The sequence below is a fragment of the Petromyzon marinus genome, unplaced genomic scaffold (assembly GCF_048934315.1).
Source record: "Petromyzon marinus isolate PM22_M1 ecotype Great Lakes invasive population unplaced genomic scaffold, UKy_Petmar_22M1.pri1.0 PM_Scaffold_61, whole genome shotgun sequence".
Taxonomy (NCBI): Eukaryota; Metazoa; Chordata; class Hyperoartia; order Petromyzontiformes; family Petromyzontidae; genus Petromyzon; species Petromyzon marinus.
In genome coordinates this window covers 239,713-262,650 of record NW_027423624.1, presented here as the reverse complement: position 1 = coordinate 262,650, position 22,938 = coordinate 239,713, and the positions used below count along the sequence as shown (strand labels likewise).

The window sequence follows — 22,938 nt, the reverse complement described above, 5'->3', positions numbered from 1 at the left end:
CACCATCACCACCACCACCACCTCCACCCCTCACTGCGTCTCTTCTGACCTCATTCCCCTGCGGCTTTTCCCATCGATTCCACCCAGTTGAGCCGGCAGAACCGGTCCACCCCCCCCCACTCACCCCCCCACTCACCCCCCCCCACTCACCCACCCACTCACCCCCCCACTCACCCCCCACTCACACTCACCCCCCACTCACCCCCCCACTCACCCCCCACTCACCCACCCACTCACCCCCCCCCCTTACTCACCACTCACACTCACCCCCCACTCACCCCCCACTCACCCCCCCACTCACCCCCCCACTCACCCCCCCACTCACCCCCCCACTCACCCACCCACTCACCCCCCCCCCTTACTCACCACTCACACTCACCCCCCACTCACCCCCCACTCACCCCCCCACTCACCCCCCCACTCACCCCCCCACTCACCCCTCCCCTCACCCCCCCACTCATCCCTCCAAATCACCCCCCACCCATCCCCCCTACTCACTCCCCACTCACCCCCCAACTCACCCCCACCCTCCCCTACTCACCACTCCCTCCTCCCACTCACCCCCCCACTCACCCCTCCCCTCACCACCCCACTCACCCCCACCCCACTCACCCCCCCCCCCCACTCACCCCCCCCACTCACCCCTCCCTTACCCCCCCACTCACCCCTCCCTTACCACACCCCCCTCTACCTCCTCCCCCCTCCCCACACACCACAGAGCCCTTCCCATTGGCTCACCCCTGTCCACGTGACACCTCCAGGCTCTCTCCGCTGCTGTATCCCTGGCTCGGGGTGTGGCTCCTAAGCGACGATCGCCTCCTGCCGTGATCCTTCAGCCTCGCAGCGTGCACGGAACCCGCCAGCATCTACAGGTACACACACTATACAGGTACACATACACAGGTACACACACTATACAGGTACACACACACAGCATCTACAGGTACACACACTATACAGGTACACACACAGGTACACACAGGTACACACAGGTACACACACACATACAGGTACACACACACACAGGTACACACACATACAGGTACACACACACATACAGGTACACACACACATACAGGTACACACACACATACAGGTACACACACACATACATACACACTATACAGGTACACACACACAGGTACACACTATACAGGTACACACACACAGGTACACACATACATACAGGTACACACACACATACATACACACAGGTACACACACACACACAGGTACACACACACATACATACACACTATACAGGTACACACACACAGGTACACACTATACAGGTACACACACACAGGTACACACATACATACAGGTACACACACACATACATACACACAGGTACACACACACACACAGGTACACACACACATACATACACACTATACAGGTACACACACACAGGTACACACATACAGGTACACACACACAGGTACACACACACATACAGGTACACACACATACACACAGGTACACACACACACACACAGGTACACACACACACATACACACAGGTACACACACACACAGCATCTACAGGTAGAGACTATACAGGTACACATACACATACACAGGTACACACACAGGTACACACACACACACAGGTACACATACACACAGCATCTACAGGTAGAGACTATACAGGTACACACACACACACATACAGGTACACACACAGGTACACACACACACAGGTACACACACACACCGCATCTACAGGTACACACTATACAGGTACATACACAGGTACACACTATACAGGTACACACACACACAGGTACACACTATACAGGTACATGCACACACATATAGGTACACACACACATACACACAGGTACACACACACACACACAGGTACACACACAGGTACACACACAGGTACACACACACATACACACACACATACACACACACATACACACAGGTACACACACACACACAGGTACACACACACATACATACACACTATACAGGTACACACACAGGTACACACATACATACAGGTACACACACACAGCATCTACAGGTACACACTATACAGGTACACACACAGGTACACACTATACAGGTACACACACACAGCATCTACAGGTACACACTATACAGGTACATACACAGGTACACACACACAGCATCTACAGGTACACACTATACAGGTACATACACAGGTACACACACACAGCATCTACAGGTACACACTATACAGGTACATACACAGGTACACACATACATACATACAGGTACACACACACAGGTACACACATAGGTACAGACACAGGTACACACACAGGTACACACACAGGTACACACACACACAGGTACACACACACATACAGGTACACACACACATACATACAGGTACACACACACATACATACAGGTACACACACACACAGGTACACACACAGGTACACACACACACACAGGTACACACACAGGTACACACACACACAGGTACACACACACACACAGGTACACACACACACAGGTACACACACACACAGGTACACACATACAGGTACACACACACGTACACACATACACACACACACATACAGGTACAGACTATACAGGTACACACACAGACACACACAGGTACACACACAGACATACACAGGTACACACACACACATACACAGGTACATACACACAGGTATACACACACAGCATATACAGGTACAGACTATACAGGTACACACACACACATACAGGTACACACACACACACACAGGTACACACACACACACAGCATCTACAGGTACAGACTATACAGGTACACACACAGGTACACACACACACATACAGGTACACACACACAGCATCTACAGGTACAGACTATACAGGTACACACACACACAGGTACACACACACACAGGTACACACACACAGGTACACACTATACAGGTACACATACATACAGGTACACACACACAGCATCTACAGGTACAGACTATACAGGTACACACACACACATACAGGTATACACACACACATACAGGTATACACACACACACATACAGGTACACACACACAAAGATCAAAGATCCCCCGTATAGCCTTAACAGACTGTAGGGGCAAGTGCTGTTAGCGAGCACCTATGAAGGCCCGAACGGTACACGAGGGGGTGGGTGGCCAGCACCACGCCCGACCGCCTTTGTCTCCCTAGTGGCGATGTTTACACACCGCACCAGGTACTCATTTGAGGCTGAGTCGACCTAGGGGAGGCCCGGGACCGGTTCAGGTAATCGTCACTGGTGTTGGCCGTGAGCGGGAATCGAACCCGGGTCGCCAGGTTCGTAGCGCAGCGCGCTAACCACTACACTACCGCTCCCCACACACACACATACAGGTACACACACACAGGTACACACACATACAGGTACACACTATACAGGTACACACACACATACAGGTACACACACAGCATCTACAGGTAGAGACTATACAGGTACACACACACAGGTACACACACACAGCATCTACAGGTAGAGACTATACAGGTACACACACATACAGGTGTAGTTACACACACAGTATCTACAGGTAGAGACTATACAGGTACACACACACACATACAGGTACACACACACAGGTACACACACACACAGGTGTAGTTACACACACACAAGACAAAGATCCCCCATATAGCCTTAACAGACTGTAGGGGCAAGTGCTGTTAGCGAGCACCTATGAAGGCCGGAACGGTACACGAGGGGGTGGGTGGCCAGCACCACGCCCGACCGCCTTTGTCTCCCCAGTGGCAATGTTTACACAACGCACCAGGTACTCATTTGAGTCTGAGTCGACCTAGGGGAGGCCCGGGACCGGTTCAGATAATCGTCACTGGTGTTGGCCGTGAGCGGGAATCAAACCCGGGTCGCCAGGTTCATAGCGCAGCGTAGCGCTAACCGCTACACTATCGCTCGACACACACAGGTACACACACACATACAGGTGTACTTACACACATACATACAGGTACACACATACACACAGGTATACACACATACAGGTATACACACAAACAGGTATACACACAGGTGTCGTTACACACACACACAGGTACACACACACACAGGTACACACACAGGCACACACACACACACAGGTACACACACAGCATCTACAGGTAGGGACTATACAGGTGTAGTTACACATATACAGGTGTACTTACACACACATACAGGTATACACACACATATACAGGTACACACACAGGTATACACACACAGGTACACACACAGCATCTACAGGTAGGGACTATATAGGTACACACACACAGGTATAGTTACACACACACAGGCACACACACACAGGTACACACACACAGGTACACACACACACAGGTGTAGTTACACACACATACACATACAGGTACACACATACTGGTGTACTTACACACAGCATCTACAGGTAGGGACTATACAGGTGTAGTTACACATATACAGGTATAGTGACACACACATACAGGTACACACACAGGTACACACACACAGGTGTAGTTACACACACACAGGTACACACACAGCATCTACAGGTAGAGACTATACAGGTGTAGTTACACACATACACACATACAGGTATAGTTACACACATACAGGTACACACACAGGTATACACACACAGCATCTACAGGTAGGGACTATACAGGTACACACACATACATACAGGTGTACTTACACACATACAGGTATAGTTACACACACACACAGGTACACACACACAGATACACACACACAGGTATACACACACAGGTTCTACAGGTAGGGACTATACAGCTGTAGTTCCACACACAGGTGCACACACACACACAAGTACACACACACAGTCTATACAGGTACACACACAGTCTATACAGGTACACACAGTCTATACAGGTACACACACGGTCTATACAGGTACACACCGAGTCTATACAGGTACACACACAGTCTATACAGGTACACACAGTCTATATAGGTACACACAGTCTATACAGGTATACAAGTCTATACAGGTACACACAGTCTATGCAGGTACACACACAGTCCATACAGGTACACACACAGTCTATACATGTACACACACAGTTTACACAGGTGCACACACAATCTATACATGTACACACACAGTCTATACAGGTACACACAGTCTACACAGGTACACACAGTCTATACAGGTACACACACAGTCTATACAGGTACACAGTCTACACAGGTACACAGTCTGTACAGGTACACACACAGTCTATACAGGTACACACACAGTCTGTACAGGTACACACACAGTCTATACAGGTACACACAGTCTATACAGGTACACACAGTCTATACAGGTATACACAGTCTGTACAGGTATACACAGTCTATACAGGTATACACAGTCTATACAGGTACACACAGTCTATACAGGTACACACAGTCTATACAGGTACACACAGTCTATACATGTACACACAGTCTATACAGGTACACACACAGTCTATACAGGTACACACACTCTATACAGGTACACACACAGTCTATACAGGTACACACAGTCTACACAGGTACACACACAGTCTACACAGGTACACACACAGTCTATACAGGTACACACACAATCTATACAGGTACACACACAATCGATACATGTACACACAGTCTATACAGGTACACACAGTCTATACAGGTACACACAGTCTATACAGGTACACACAGTCTATACAGGTACACACAGTCTACACAGGTACACAGACAGTCTGTACAGGTACACAGTCTACACAGGTACACACAGTCTATACAGGTATACACAGTCTATACAGGTACACACAGTCTATACAGGTACACACACAGTCTATACAGGTACACACAGTCTATACAGGTACACACAGTCTACACAGGTACACAGACAGTCTGTACAGGTACACAGTCTACACAGGTACACACACAGTCTATACAGGTACACAGTCTATACAGGTACACACAGTCTATACAGGTATACACACAGTCTATACATGTACACACAGTCTATACAGGTAGACACACAGTCTATACAGGTATACACAGTCTATACAGGTACACACAGTCTATACAGGTACACACACAGTCTATACAGGTACACACAGTCTATACAGGTACACAGTCTGTACAGGTACACACAGTCTGTACAGGTACACACAGTCTATATAGGTACACACACAGTCTATACAGGTACACGCACAGTCTATACATGTACACACACAGTCTATACAGCTACACACAGTCTATACAGGTATACACAGTCTATACAGGTACACACACAGTCTGTACAGGTATACACAGTCTATACAGGTACACACAGTCTATACAGGTACACACACAGTCTATACAGGTACACACAGTCTATACAGGTACACAGTCTGTACAGGTACACACAGTCTGTACAGGTACACACAGTCTATATAGGTACACACACAGTCTATACAGGTACACGCACAGTCTATACATGTACACACACAGTCTATACAGCTACACACAGTCTATACAGGTATACACAGTCTATACAGGTACACACACAGTCTGTACAGGTATACACAGTCTATACAGGTACACACAGCCTATACAGGTACACACAGTCTATACAGGTACACACAGTCTATACAGGTACACACAGTCTATACAGGTACACAGTCTATACAGGTACACACACACAGTCTATACATGTACACACACAGCCTATACAGGTACACACAGTCTATACAGGTACACACAGTCTATACAGGTACACACACAGTCTGTACATGTGTAATCTAGAGAGCCATATTAATATTCTATAGCATGTGCAGCCATATAGTATTTGTGTGTGTTATAGTATCTGTGTGTGTATTAGTGTGTATGTGTTATAGTATCTCTGTGTGTATGTTATAGTATCTGTGTGTGTATTAGTGTGTGTATATGTGTTATAGTATCTGTGTGTGTGTTATAGTATCTGTGTGTGTATTCGTTATTGTATCTGTGTGTGTATGTTATAGTATCTGTGTGTGTATGTTATAGTATCTGTGTGTGTATCAGTGTGTATGTGTTATAGTATCTGTGTGTGTTATAGTATCTGTGTGTGTATTCGAGTGTGTGTATGTGTTATTGTATCTGTGTGTGTATGTTATAGTATCTGTGTGTGTATTAGTGTGTGTGTGTTATAGTATCTGTGTGTGTATGTTATAGTATCTGTGTGTGTATTAGTGTGTGTATGTGTTATAGTATCTGTGTGTGTATGTTATAGTATCTGTGTGTGTATTAGTGTGTGTGTTATAGTATTTGTGTGTGTATGTTATAGTATCTGTGTGTGTTATAGTATCTGTGTGTGTATGTTATAGTATCTGTGTGTGTATTAGAGTGTGTGTATGTGTTATAGTATGTATGTGTGTATGTTATAGTATCTGTGTGTGTATTAGAGTGTGTGTATGTGTTATAGTATATGTGTGTGTATGTTATAGTATCTGTGTGTGTATTAGAGTGTGTGTATGTGTTATAGTATCTGTGTGTGTGTGTGTATGTTATAGTACCTGTGTGTGTATTAGTGTGTGTTATAGTATTTGTGTGTGTATGTTATAGTATCTGTGTGTGTTATAGTATCTGTGTGTATGTTATAGTATCTGTGTGTGTATTAGAGTGTGTGTATGTGTTGTAGTATATGTGTGTGTATGTTATAGTATCTGTGTGTGTATTAGAGTGCGTATGTGTTATAGTATCTGTGTGTGTGTTATAGTATCTGTGTGTTAGAGTGTGTGTATGTGTTATAGTATCTGTGTGTATGTTATAGTATCTGTGTGTGTATTAGTGTGTATGTGTTATAGTATCTGTGTGTGTATGTTATAGTATCTGTGTGTATGTTATAGTATCTGTGTGTGTATTAGAGTGTGTGTTATAGTATCTGTGTGTATGTTATAGTATCTGTGTGTATTAGAGTGTGTATGTGTTATAGTATCTGTGTGTGTGTTATAGTATCTGTGTATGTATTAGAGTGTGTGTATGTGTTATAGTATCTGTGTGTGTATGTTATAGTATCTGTGTGTGTATTAGTGTGTGTGTATGTTATAGTATCTGTGTGTGTAAATTATAGTATCTGTGTGTGTATTCGTGTGTGTATGTGTTATAGTATCTGTGTGTGTGTTATAGTATCTGTGTGTGTATTAGTGTGTGTATGTGTTATAGTATCTGTGTGTGTTATAGTAGCTGTGTGTGTATTAGTGTGTGTATGTGTTATAGTATTGTGTGTTATAGTATCTGTGTGTGTATTAGAGTGTGTGTATGTGTTATAGTATCTGTGTGTGGTATAGTATCTGTGTGTGTATTAGAGTGTATCTGTGTGTTATAGTATCTGTGTGTGTATGTTATAGTATCTGTGTGTGTATTAGTGTGTGTGTATGTGTTATAGTATCTGTGTGTATGTTATAGTATCTGTGTGTATTAGTGTGTGTGGTATAGTATCTGTGTGTGTATGTTATAGTATCTGTGTGTGTATTAGTGTGTGTATGTGTTATAGTATTTGTGTGTGTATGTTATAGTATCTGTGTGTGTATTAGAGTGTGTATGTGTTATAGTATCTGTGTGTGTATGTTATAGTATCTGTGTGTGTATTAGAGTGTGTGTGTGTTATAGTATCTGTGTGTGTATGTTATAGTATCTGTGTGTGTTATAGTATCTGTGTGTGTATGTTATAGTATCTGTGTGTGTATGTTATAGTATCTGTGTGTGTATGTTATAGTATCTGTGTGTGTATTAGTGTGTGTATGTGTTATAGTATTTGTGTGTGTATGTTATAGTATCTGTGTGTGTATTAGAGTGTGTATGTGTTATAGTATCTGTGTGTGTATGTTATAGTATCTGTGTGTGTATTAGAGTGTGTGTGTTATAGTATCTGTGTGTGTATGTTATAGTATCTGTGTGTGTTATAGTATCTGTGTGTGTATGTTATAGTATCTGTGTGTGTATGTTATAGTATCTGTGTGTGTATGTTATAGTATCTGTGTGTGTATTAGTGTGTGTGTATGTGTTGTAGTATCTGTGTGTATGTTATAGTATCTGTGTGTGTATTAGAGTGTGTATGTGTTATAGTATGTGTGTGTTATGGTATCTGTGTGTGTATTAGAGTGTGTTTTTGTTTTATACTATCTGTGTGTGTTATAGTATCTGTGTGTATGTTATAGTATCTGTGTGTGTATTAGAGTGTGTGTGTGTGTGTTATGGTATCTGTGTGTGTATTAGTGTGTGTTATAGTATCTGTGTGTATGTTATAGTATCTGTGTGTGTATTAGAGTGTGTGTGTTATGGTATCTGTGTGTGTTATGGTATCTGTGTGTGTGTTATAGTATCTGTGTGTATTAGAGTATCTGTGTGTGTGTTATAGTATCTGTGTGTGTATTAGAGTATCTGTGTGTGTATTAGAGTATCTGTGTGTGTTATAGTATGTGTGTGTGTCTTAGAGTGTGTGTAAGCCCCAGGCTACTTTGGGCTCGCCTTCACATCAACTAGAGCTTGATGGGAAGACGAACATCCGTGGAGGGATGCAGGCAAGGCCGATGAGTCAGATGGCTTCTATGACCTCCTGTCACAGGTGCTGGCTAAAGTGGCCCCTCGGGATAGAGTCATCATGTTGGGTAACTTCAATGCCCGAGTTGGTCATTATGCTGGCACCTGGTCTGGAGTGATTGGAGGGCATGGGCCAGATCAGCTCAATAACAACGGTAGGAGGCTGCTAGATTTCTGTGCAGCCCATGGGCTTGTAATTACCAACACGCTGTTCCGGCATCGGCGCATCCACACAACATCACGGATGCATGCCGGGTCCAAGCAAGAACATCTGCTGGACTACGCAGTGATGGAACAGCGGATGCGGGCCCATGTCCTTGACACCAGGACCTAACGTGGAGCTGATCTGCCCACTGACCATCGACTTGTCATCTGTAAGATTCGCCTGCCATTCTTCCACTCCGGTGGTGGGTGTACACCCAGGACCTCATTCAAACCCATAGTGGCATGGTCTCAGCTAGCTGATGAAAGTTGCAAGCGAGAATTTAATCATCGCTTGCGGCTGGGGTTGGCATCGTCCCCCACTCCTGATGTCGAGGGTAAATGGGCGAGGTTTAGGACTGTGGCTCATGCAGCTTCAATGGCTGCTTTGGGTACACGGTCCAGACCTCCCGCAGAGACCCTGGCTGACAGAGGAGGTTTTCAAGCTGGCTGAGAAAAAGCGACAGGCCCACTGTCATCGGCTACAGAATCCCACGTCAGAGAATGAGACTTACCGCAGCCTTAGCTTGGAGGTTCGGAGAGCCGTGAGGCGCTGCAAGGATGGGTGGTGGTTGCGGGTTGCTGAGGAGATGGAGTCTGCCTCAGTGGCCCACGATCACAAATCACTCTTTTATTCCATCAAAAAAGTAGCCTGCAGTGCCACACCTATTACCATCATTAGGGGAAAAAATGGTGATCCAATCTCCGACCCCCAGGAACAGGTTTGCAGATTTGTTGAGCATTTCTGTGAGGTCCTGGGGGAGGGGAAATCCCCCAGCCAGGAAAACATCGTGGCACAAAGTGAGGATGACCCTGCTGAGGCTGCAGTGCCTCAAATATTGGAAGAAGTCACCCCCTGTGAGTGGCTGGCTGAAGTGCCATCTGTTGAGGAAGTACTGAAAGCGATCCAGAGCCTGAGACCAGGAAAGGCACCGGGCAGAGATGATCTCCCAAGCAAAATACTGAGGGAGGGTGGCGTTTGTGCACAGACTGCCCTACATGACATCATAGCAATAGTCTGGACCACTGGACAGGTTCCGCAGGACTGGAAGGATGCCCTGGTGGTCTCCCTCTTTAAGAAGGGGGACTGCACAGACTGTAACAAGTACAGGGGCATCTCACTCCTCAGTGTGCCGGGAAAGGTCTTGGCAAGGATTATTCAAGATCGCCTTGCCAGGCACACTGAGGAGAGGCTTGCGGAGCCCCAATGCGGTTTCAGGAAAGGGCGGTCCTGCACAGATGCCATATTTTCTGTCCGTCTGCTACAGCAGAGGTGTAGGGCATTCCAACAAGACCTACATCTCTGCTTTATTGACCTGGTCAAGGCCTATGATACCATCAGTAGGCCTGGGCTCTGGGTCGTTCTTCGTGCTTTTGGAGTCCCTGACCCTCTGCTCACGATCATTAAGGACCTTCATGATGGTGAGCAGGCCCGGGTAAAACTACGTGGCCGGGAGTCAGAGCCATTCGCTGTACACCTTGGGGTGCGACAGGGATGTCCTCTGGCTCCCACAAAATTTAACATCTATTTTGACCACGTAGTTCGTGAAGCCTTCAATAGCTGTACCGGGGGAATCTCCATATGGTACAGATATAATGGGAGGCTGATCGATGCCCGGGTGCGGTCAAGGGATGGCTCCCTATTGCTCAACCATATTATGTATGCCGATGATCTGGTAATAGCGGCTCACTCAGAGGAGGAGTTGGAGACGCTGCTGCTAAACCTGGAGCCTGCAACTAAGAGGTGGAGCCTTACTATCAGCCCCACGAAAACTACCAACGTACACTCCACCCCCACAAATCCCAATTGATGTTGGGGTAGTTGTGGAGAGTTTCCCATACCTGGGCAGTGTGCTTATGACCGGCTCCGGTTTAACAGAAGAGGTCTCACTCTGAATCAGTTGAGCGGCAATATCTTTTCATCGATTGCGTAACGCTGTGTGGAAGCTACCTGGTCTGTCGCTCCACACTAAGCTTCAGGTCTTCTCTGCCACAGTCATTCCCTCCCTTCTCTACGATTGCAAAACGTGGACCCCCTTAATGGAGCATCTTCGCCGGTTAGAAACATTTAGGCTGGCCTGCCTACGATCCATCCTGGGTTTAACCAGGCTGGGTTGTGTGAGGAGCTCAGAAATCCTCGAAAGATCTGGACAAAGTCCCATCGGTGAGCTCCAGGCAAGGCTGCGTCGGCTGGGTCATGTAGCCCGCATGCCCAGTCACCGCATGCCGAAACAGCTTTTGTTCGGCCGGATTGAGGGGGCTAAACGGGCGCGGCACGGGCTAGAGAAGAGATGGAGTGATGTGGTACAGGAGGACGTGGAGCTGAGTGGACTTGCCGATGACTGGTACCAGCGGTGTCAAGATCGGCCTCTGTGGAGGAGGCTCGTGAAGGATGCTACTGGGCAGTTGGAGGCAGTCGCCCTCCAACAACAACGGAGGGCGGAGGAGCGACGCTCACAACAACGAGCGGAGCGCCGGGTGGCTAAAGCACAGCAGGTTGGCACAGTAAGGGGCACAGGTGGTGCACCAGCCAGTCATCTCAGTCGACCCGTGGCACCTGCTGGGTCTGCCCCGTGACCTCCTGCCAGCGGGCGTTCGACACTTCACGTGGCCTCAAGGTGCACATGGCCTGGCACAAGCGTTGTGGTGACGTCACCGCCACTTAGTGGCGAATGGCGGTTGTTGTTGTTGTGTAAGTTAGTGGGTGGGTGGTTGAGTGAGTGGGTGAGTTCATGGGTGAGTGCGTGGGTTAGTGGGTGTGTTCGTGGATTAGTGGGTGAGTTCGTGAGTGGGTGGGTTAGTGTGTGGGTGAGTGAGTGTGTGTGTGGGTGAGTTAGTGGGTGGGTGGGTGAGTGGGTGAGTGAGTGGGTGAGTTAGTGAGTGGGTGAGTGGGTGAGTTAGTGAGTGGGTGAGTTAGTTAGTTAGTGAGTGGGTGAGTTAGTGAGTGTGTAAGTTAGTGGGTGGTGGGTGGTTGAGTTTGTGGGTGAGTTCATGGGTGGGTGAGTTCATGGGTGGGTGAGTGGGGTGAGTTAGTGGTGAGTCTCTGAGAATGTAAACCGGTCCAGAGCTTTGCTTGGCCTGAACTAATGCTTCAAGCCCCCTGGCTTTGATGCTGCTGCTGCTGCTGTGAAACTGAGAATGGAAACCCCCCTTCGCAGAGATGTCCTTGCGTGTGTGTTTTAAGTATTGCGTGGGGAAGGGACAGGAAGTGACGTTCGTGAAACAGGAAGTGGGGCTCGTGAAACAGGAAGCGGCCGTATAAATTGCGGATTGTGAAACGGGAACGCGCCTTGAACGCCCACGTGGTCGAGCTGCTGCTGCTGCCTTGCCTTGTGACGGCGTCAAGGTTTACCGCTTGGTCGTCACGGGGAAGTCAAACGGCAGTAGCTTAGTGATGCTCAAAGGCCCATAGAGATACATAGAGATGCATAGAGACCCATAGAGACCCATAGAGATGCACAGAGACCCACAGAGACCCACAGAGATACATAGAGATACACAGAGATACACAGAGATACATAGAGACCCATAGAGATACATAGAGACTCATAGAGATACATAGAGATACATAGAGACCCATAGAGATACATAGAGATACATATAGATACACAGAGACCCATAGAGATACATAGAGACCCATAGAGATACATAGAGATACATAGAGACCCATAGAGATACATAGAGATACATAGAGACCCATAGAGATAATAGAGATACATAGAGACCCATAGAGATACATAGAGACACACAGAGATACATAGAGACACACAGAGATACACAGATATACATAGAGACCCACAGAGATACATATAGACACTCAGAGATACATAGAGACACTCAGAGATACATAGAGACCCATGGAGATACATAGAGACACTCAGAGATACATAGAGACACACAGAGATACATAGAGACACATAGAGATACATAGAGATACAGAGACACATAGAGATACATAGAGATACATAGAGACCCATAGAGATACATAGAGACCAATAGAGATACATAGACACATAGAGATACATAGCGACCCACAGAGATACATATAGACCCACAGAGATACATAGAGACCCACAGAGATACATAGAGACCCATAGAGATACACAGAGACCAATAGAGATACATAGAGACCCATAGAGACCCATAGAGATACACAGAGATACACAGAGATAAATAGAGACCGATAGAGATACACAGAGACCCATAGAGATACATAGAGACCCATGGAGATACATAGAGACCCACAGAGATACATAGAGACACACAGAGATACATAGAGACACACAGAGATACATAGAGACACACAGAAATACATAGAGACACACAGATACACAGAGATACATAGAGACACATAGAGACACATAGAGACCCATAGAGATACATAGAGACCCATAGAGATACATAGAGACCCACAGCGATACATAGAGACCCACAGAGATACATAAAGACCCACAGAGATACATAGAGATACATAGACCCATAGAGACCCATAGAGATGTATAGACCCATAGAGATACATATAGACCCATAGAGATACATAGAGACCCATAGAGATATATAGAGACCCACAGAGATACATAGAGATACACAGAGATACACAGATACATAGAGACCCACAGAGATACATAGAGATACATAGAGACACACAGAGACACACAGAGATACATAGAGACACACAGAGATACATAGAGACCCATAGAGATACATAGAGACCCACAGAGATACATAGAGACCCACAGAGATACATAGAGACACACAGAGATACATAGAGACCCACAGAGATACATAGAGATACATAGAGACACACAGAGACACACAGAGATACATAGAGATACTCAGAGATACAGAGACCCATAGAGATACATAGAGACCCATAGAGATACATAGAGATACATAGAGATACATAGAGACCCACAGAGATACATAGAGACCCACAGAGATACATAGAGACCCATAGAGACCCATAGAGACCCATAGAGATACATAGAGATACATAGATACCCATAGAGATACATAGAGATACTCAGAGATACTCAGAGATACACAGAGACCCATAGAGATACATAGAGATACATAGAGACCCATAGAGATACATAGAGATACATAGAGATACATAGAGACCCATAGAGATACATAGAGACCCATAGAAATACATAGAGACCCATAGAGATACATAGAGATACACAGAGATACATAGAGATACATAGAGACCCACAGAGATACATAGAGACCCACGGAGATACATAGAGACCCACAGAGATACATAGAGACCCACAGAGATACATAGAGACCCATAGAGATACATAGAGATACATAGAGACCCATAGAGATACATAGAGATACATAGAGACCCATAGAGATACATAGAGATACATAGAGACACACAGAGATACATAGAGACACACAGATATACATAGAGACACACAGAGATACACAGAGATACATAGAGACCCACAGAGATACATAGAGACACTCAGAGATACATAGATACCCATGGAGATACATAGAGACCCACAGAGATACATAGAGACACACAGAGATACATAGACCCATAGAGATACATAGAGACACATAGAGATACATAGAGATACATAGAGACCCACAGAGATACATAGAGACCCACGGAGATACATAGAGACCCACAGAGATACATAGAGACCCACAGAGATACATAGAGACCCACAGAGATACATAGAGACACACAGAGATACATAGAGACCCACAGAGATACATAGAGACACATAGAGATACATAGAGATACATAGAGACCAATAGAGATACATAGACACATAGAGATACATAGAGACCCTCAGAGATACATATAGACCCTCAGAGATACATAGAGACCCACAGAGATACATAGAGACCCACAGAGATACATAGAGACCCATAGAGATACATAGAGACACATAGAGATACATAGAGATACATAGAGACCAATAGAGATACATAGACACATAGAGATACATAGAGACCCACAGAGATACACAGAGACCCACAGATATACCCAGAGACCCACAGATATACCCAGAGACCCACAGAGATACATAGAGACCCACAGAGATACATAGACCCACAGAGATACATAGAGACCCACAGAGATACATAGAGACCCATAGAGATACATAGAGACCCATAGAGATACATAGAGACCCATAGAGATACATAGAGACCCACAGAGATACATAGAGACCAATAGAGATACATAGACACATAGAGATACATAGAGACCCACAGAGATACATAGAGACCCATAGATATACATAGAGACCCGTAGAGATACATAGAGACCCACACAGATACATAGAGACCCATAGAGATACATAAAGACACTCAGAGATACATAGAGACACACAGAGATACATAGAGACCCACAGAGATACACAGAGATACACAGAGACCCATAGAGATACACAGAGATACATAGAGACCCAAGGGATAGGAAGGGAGGGTTGGGAGTAGTAAGTAAGGAGTTGTTAGTGAGGAGTTGTTAGTAAGGAGTTGTTAGCGAGTAAGGAGTTGTTAGCAAGGAGTTGTTAGTGAGTAAGGAGTTGTTAGTAAGGAGTTGTTAGTAAGGAGTTGTTAGTGAGGAGTTGTTAGTGAGGAGTTGTTAGTGAGGAGTTGTTAGTAAGGAGTTGTTAGTAAGGAGTTGTTAGTGAGGAGTTGTTAGTAAGGAGTTGTTAGTGAGGAGTTGTTAGTGAGGAGTTGTTAGTGAGTAAGGAGTTGTTAGTGAGTTGTTAGTAAGGAGTTGTTAGTGAGGAGTTGTTAGTAAAGAGTTGTTAGTAAGGAGTTGTTAGTGAGGAGTGGTTAGTAAGGGGTTGTTAGTAAGGAGTTGTTAGTGAGTAAGGAGTTGTTAGTGAGTAAGGAGTTGTTAGTGAGGAGTTGTTAATAAAGAGTTGTTAGTAAGGAGTTGTTAGTGAGGAGTGGTTAGTAAGGAGTTGTTAGTAAGGAGTTGTTAGTGAGCAAGGAGTTGTTAGTGAGTAAGGAGTTGTTAGTAAGGAGTTGTTAGTAAGGAGTAGTAAGTAAGGAGTTGTCAGTGAAGAGTTGTTAGTGAGTAAGTAGTTGTTAGTGAGTGAGGAGTTGTTAGTAAGGAGTTGTTAGTGAGTAGTTGTTAGTAAGGAGTTGTTAGTAAGGAGTTGTTAGTAAGGAGTTGTTAGTGAGTAAGGAGTTGTTAGTGAGTAAGGAGTTGTTAGTGAGTAAGGAGTTGTTAGTGAGTAAGGAGTTGTTAGTGAGTAAGGAGTTGTTAGTAAGGAGTTGTTAGTAAGGAGTTGTTAGTAAGGAGTTGTTAGTGAGTAAGGAGTTGTTAGTGAGTAAGGAGTTGTTAGTGAGTAAGGAGTTGTTAGTAAGGAGTTGGTAGTGAGTAGTTGTTAGTGAGGAGTTGTTAGTAAGGAGTTGTTAGTAAGGAGTTGTTAGTAAGGAGTTGTTAGTGAGTAAGGAGTTGTTAGTGAGTAAGGAGTTGTTAGTGAAGAGTTGTTAGTGAGGAGTTGTTAGTGAGGAGTTGTTAGTGAGGAGTTGTTAGTGAGTAAGGAGTTGTTAGTGAGTAAGGAGTTGTTAGTGAGGAGTTGTTAGTGAGTAAGGAGTTGTTAGTGAGGTGTTGTTAGTGAGGTGTTGTTAGTGAGGAGTTGTTAGTAAGGAGTTGTTAGTGAGGAGTTGTTAGTGAGGAGTTATTAGTGAGTAAGGAGTTGTTAGTGAGTAAGGAGTTGTTAGTGAGGTGTTGTTAGTGAGGAGTTATTAGTAAGGAGTTGTTAGTGAGGAGTTGTTAGTGAGGAGTTCTTAGTGAGGAGTTGTTAGTGAGGAGTTCTTAGTGAGTAAGGAGTTGTTAGTGAGTAAGGAGTTGTTAGTGAGGAGTTGTTAGTGAGTAAGGAGTTGTTAGTGAGGAGTTGTTAGTGAGGAGTTGTTACTAAGGAGTTGTTAGTGAGTAAGGAGTTGTTAGTGATGAGTTGTTAGTGAGGAGTTGTTAGTGAGTAAGGAGTTGTTAGTAAGGAGTTGTTAGTAAGGAGTTGTTAGTAAGGAGTTGTTAGTGAGGAGTTGTTAGTAAGGAGTTGTTAGTGAGGAGTTGTTAGTGAGGAGTTGTTAGTAAGGAGTTGTTAGTGAGTAAGGAGTTGTTAGTGAGGAGTTGTTAGTGAGGAGTTGTTAGCGAGGAGTTGTTAGCAAGGAGTTGTTAGTAAGGAGTTGTTAGGGAGGAGTTGTTATGGAGGAGTTATTAGTAAGGAATTGTTAGTGAGTAAGGAGTTGTTAGTAAGGAGTTGTTAGTGAGTAAGGAGTTGTTAGTGAGTAAGTAGTTGTTAGTAAGGTGTTGTTAGTGAGGAGTTGTTAGTAAGGAGTTGTTAGTGAGTAAGGAGTTGTTAGTAAGGCGTTGTTGGTAAGGAGTTGTTAGTAAGCACGGAGTTGTTAGTGAGTAAGTAGTTGTTAGTAAGCAAGGAGTTGTTAGTGAGTAAGGAGTTGTTAGTGAGGAGTTGTTAGTGAGGAGTTGTTAGTAAGGAGTTGTTAGTGAGTAAGGAGATGTTAGTAAGGCGTTGTTGGTAAGGAGTTGTTAGTAAGCAAGGAGTTGTTAGTGAGTAAGTAGTTGTTAGTAAGAGTTGTTAGTAAGTAAGGACTTACTCACTAACAACTCCTCACTAACAAGTCCTTACTCACTAACAACTCCTTACCCCTTACTCACTAACAACTCTTTACTCACTAACAACTCCTTGCTAACAACTCCTTGCTAACAACTCCTTACTTACAACTCACTTACTAACAAGTCCTTACTAACAACTCCTTACTAACAACTCCTTACTCACTAACAACTCCTTACCAACAACTCACTAACAACTCCTTGCTAACAACGCCTTACTAACTACTTACTAACATCTCCTTACCAACAACTCCTTACCAACTACTTGCTAACAACTCCTTACTAACTACTTACTAACAACTCCTTACCAACGCCTTACTAACAACGCCTTACTAACAACGCCCTACTAACAACGCCTTACCAACAACGCCTTACTAACTACTCACCGGCAACTCCTTACTAACTGCTTACCAACAACCCCTTACTAACTCCTTACTAACAAGTCCTTACTAACAATTATTTACTAACAACTCCTTACTAACTACTTACCAACAACGCCTGACTAACTACTTACCAACAACTCCTTACTAACTCCTTACCAACAACTCCTTACTAACACGTCCTTACTAACAATTCTTTACTAACAACTCCTTACTAACTACTTACTAACAACTCCTTACTAACTACTTACTGACAACTCCTTACTAACTAACAAGTCCTTACTAGCAACTCCTTACTAGCTACTCCCAACCCTCCCTTCCTATCCCTTGATTTAGATTCCGATTTTGGATTTGGATTCTGATTTTTAATTCTGGATTTGGATTCTGGATTCTGATTTTGATTATTATACTTCACATGACGGTTCTGACGATGATTCTCCCACACACCACCCCACCCAACTCCACCCACACCACCCACAACACCACTCACACCACCCACAACACCACTCACACCACCTACAACACCACTCACAACACCTACAAACACCACTCACCACTCACAACACCACTCACCCACACCACTCACACCACTCACACCACTCACACCACTCACCCCACTCACACCACTCACCCCACTCACCCCACTCACACCACTCACCCCACTCACACCACTCACCTCACTCACCCCACTCACCCCACTCACCCCACTCACACCACTCACACCACTCACCCCACCCACACCACTCACACCACCACTCACAACACCACTCACACCACTCACACCACTCACCCCACTCACCCCACTCACACCACTCACCCCACTCCCCCACTCACACCACTCACCCACACCACTCACCCCACTCACACCACTCACCCCACTCACCCCACTCACCCCACCCACACCACTCACCCCACTCACACCACTCACACCACTCACCCCACCTACACCACTCACTCCACCCACACCACTCACCCCACCCACTCCACCCACAACACTCACTCCACCACTCATCCCACCCACAACACCACCTACAACACCACCCACAACACCACCCATAACACCACCCACAACACCACCCACAACACCACCCACAACACCACTCACAACACCACCCACAACACCACTCACAACACCACCCACAACACCACCCACAACACCACCCATAACACCACCCACAACACCACCCACAACACCACCCACAACACCACCCACAACACCACCCACAACACCACTCACAACACCACTCACAACACCTACAAACACCACTCACCACTCACAACACCACTCACCCACACCACTCACCCACACCACTCACACCACTCACCCCACTCACCCCACTCACACCACTCACCCCACTCACACCACTCACCCCACTCACCCCACTCACCCCACTCACACTACTCAACCCACTCACCCCACTCACCCCACTCACACTACTCAACCCACTCACCCCACTCACCCCACTCACACTACTCACACCACTCACACCACTCACACCACTCACACCACTCACCCCACTCACACCACTCAACCCACTCACCCCACCCACACCACTCACCCCACTCACACCACTCACACCACTCACCCCACTCACACTACTCAACCCACTCACCCCACTCACCCCACTCACACCACTCACCCCACTCATACCACTCACCCCACTCACCCCACTCACACCACTCAACCCACTCACCCCACTCACCCCACTCACACCACTCACCCCACTCATACCACTCACCCCACTCACCCCACTCACACCACTCACCCACACCACTCACCCCACTCACCCCACTCACACCACTCACCCCACTCACACCACTCACCACCACTCACCCCACTCACACCACTCACCACCACCACCACCCCCCCCACCACCACACCCACACCACACCCCACACACCACCCCACCACTCACCCCCCACCACTCAACCGACACACACCACCCACTCCACCCACACCACCCACAACACCTACAACACCACCCACAACACCACCCACAACACCACCCACAACACCACCCACAACACCACCCACTCCACCCACACCACCCACAACACTTACAACACCACCCACAACACCACCCACAACACCACCCACAACACCACTCACCCCACCCACACCCCACACCCCCCACTCACACCACCCCACTCACCACTCACCCCACCCACACCTCACACCACTCACCCCACACCCCACCAACACCACCGCCACTCACACCACCACCACCACCACCACCCACACCACCCACACCACCCACACACCACCACCACCACCACCACTCACACCACCACCACCACCACCACCGCCACTCACACCACCACCAACACCACCACCACCACCCACACCACTCACCCCACTCACCCCACCCACACCACTCACCCCACTCACACCACCACCACCCACACCACCACCACCACCCACACCACCACCGCCACTCACACCACCACCACCCCCCCCCCACACCCCCCCCCCCACCACCCCACCCACCCCCCACCCACCCCACCCACCCACCCCCCCACCCACCAACCCAGACAATGGCCAGCACCGGCCTCCAGCTCCTCGGCGTCTCCATGGGCGTCATCGGCCTCCTGGGCGCTGTCGTTTGCTGCGCCCTGCCCATGTGGCGGGTGTCCGCCTTCATCGGCAACAACATCGTGGTGGCTCAGACCGTCTGGGAGGGCCTCTGGATGAACTGCGTGGTCCAGAGCACGGGCCAGATGCAGTGCAAGGTCTACGACTCGATGCTGGCCCTGGGGCAGGACCTGCAGGCCGCGAGAGCCCTGACGGTGGTGGCCGTGGTCTCGGCCGCGGCGGCCCTCCTCGTGGCCATCGCGGGGGCCAAGTGCACCACGTGCATCGAGGAGGAGGAGACCAAGGCGCGCGTGTCGATAGCGGCGGGCGCGGGATTCGTGCTGGCGGGCCTCCTGGAGCTCGTGCCCGTGTCCTGGTCGGCCAACTCGGTCGTCCGCGACTTCTACAACCCGCTGGTGCCCGACTCGACCAAGCGCGAGATCGGCGCCGCCATGTTCATCGGCTGGGCCGCGGCCACGCTGCTTGTGCTCGGCGGGGCGCTGCTCTGCTGCTCGTGCCCGCCCAAGCAGAGGAAATACGCGGCGCCGCCGAAAGGGGGCGGTGGAGGAGGAGGCGGTGGTGGAGGTGGAGGCGGTGGTGCACCGCGGAGTAATTATGTTTAGTTGTGGGGTGGTGGTGAAGGTTGGTGGTGAGGGTGGAGGTGGTGGTGGTGGTGGTGGTGGTGAAGGTTGAGGTGGTGGAGGTGGTGGTGGAGGTGGCGGCGCCGCCGAAAGGGGGCGGAGGAGGCAGTGGTGGAGGCGGTGGTGCACCGCGGAGTAATTATGTTTAGTTGTGGGGGTGGTGAAGGTGGAGGTGGTGGTGAGGGTGGAGGTGGTGGTGGTGGTGGTAGTGAAGGTGGTGGTGGAGGTGGTGAAGGTGGTGGTGGAGGTGGTGGCGCCGCCGAAAGGGGGCGGTGGCGGAGGAGGCAGTGGTGGAGGCGGTGGTGCGCCGCGGAGTAATTATGTTTAGTTGTGGGGTGGTTGGTGGTGAGGGTGGTGGTGGTGAAGGTTGAGGTGGTGGAGGTGGTGGTGGTGGTGGTGAGGGTGGTGAAGGTTGAGGTGGTGGAGGTGGTGGTGGAGGTGGTGGCGCCGCCGAAAGGGGGCGGTGGCGGAGGAGGCAGTGGTGGAGGCGGTGGTGCACCGCGGAGTAATTATGTTTAGTTGTGGGGGGGGTGTTGTTGGTTGGTGGTGGTGAAGGTGGTGGTGGTGGAGGTGGTGGTGGTGGTGAGGGTGGTGAAGGTTGAGGTGGTGGAGGTGGTGGTGGAGGTGGTGGCGCCGCCGAAAGGGGGCGGAGGAGGCAGTGGTGGAGGTGGAGGCGGTGGTGCACCGCGGAGTAATTATGTTTAGTTGTGGGGTGGTTGTGGTGAAGGTGGTGGTGAAGGTGGTGGTGGTGGTGGTGAAGGTGGTGGTGGTGGTGGTGGAGGTGGTGAAGGTGGTGGAGGTGGTGGTGGAGGTGGTGGCGCCGCCGAAAGGGGGCGGAGGAGGCAGTGGTGGAGGTGGAGGCGGTGGTGCACCGCGGAGTAATTATGTTTAGTTGTGGGAGGGTGGTGAAGGTTGGTGGTGAGGGTGGAGGTGGTGGTGGTGAAGGTGGTGAAGGTGGTGGAGGTGGTGGTGGAGGTGGTGGCGCCGCCGA

At 47.8% G+C, this 22,938-nt stretch overlaps 1 protein-coding gene across 3 annotated transcripts; it reads left to right on the top strand.

The window, feature by feature from the left end:
• The first annotated feature begins 706 nt into the window (after positions 1-706).
• LOC142923723 (claudin-4-like) lies at positions 707-21,954 on the top strand. 3 transcript variants are annotated; one of them, XM_076064704.1, is made up of 2 exons: positions 707-889; positions 21,267-21,954. In XM_076064704.1, the coding sequence occupies exon 2, from the start codon at positions 21,270-21,272 to the stop codon at positions 21,927-21,929; it is 660 nt and encodes a 219-aa protein (XP_075920819.1). In that variant the 5' UTR covers positions 707-889; positions 21,267-21,269; the 3' UTR covers positions 21,930-21,954. The 3 variants fall into 3 exon arrangements, with proteins under 3 accessions (XP_075920819.1, XP_075920818.1, XP_075920817.1); XM_076064703.1 differs by having other exon boundaries at positions 710-872; positions 21,267-21,952; XM_076064702.1 differs by lacking the exon at positions 21,267-21,954 and adding an exon at positions 1,079-6,772 and having other exon boundaries at positions 756-889.
• The last annotated feature ends 984 nt before the right edge of the window (positions 21,955-22,938 follow it).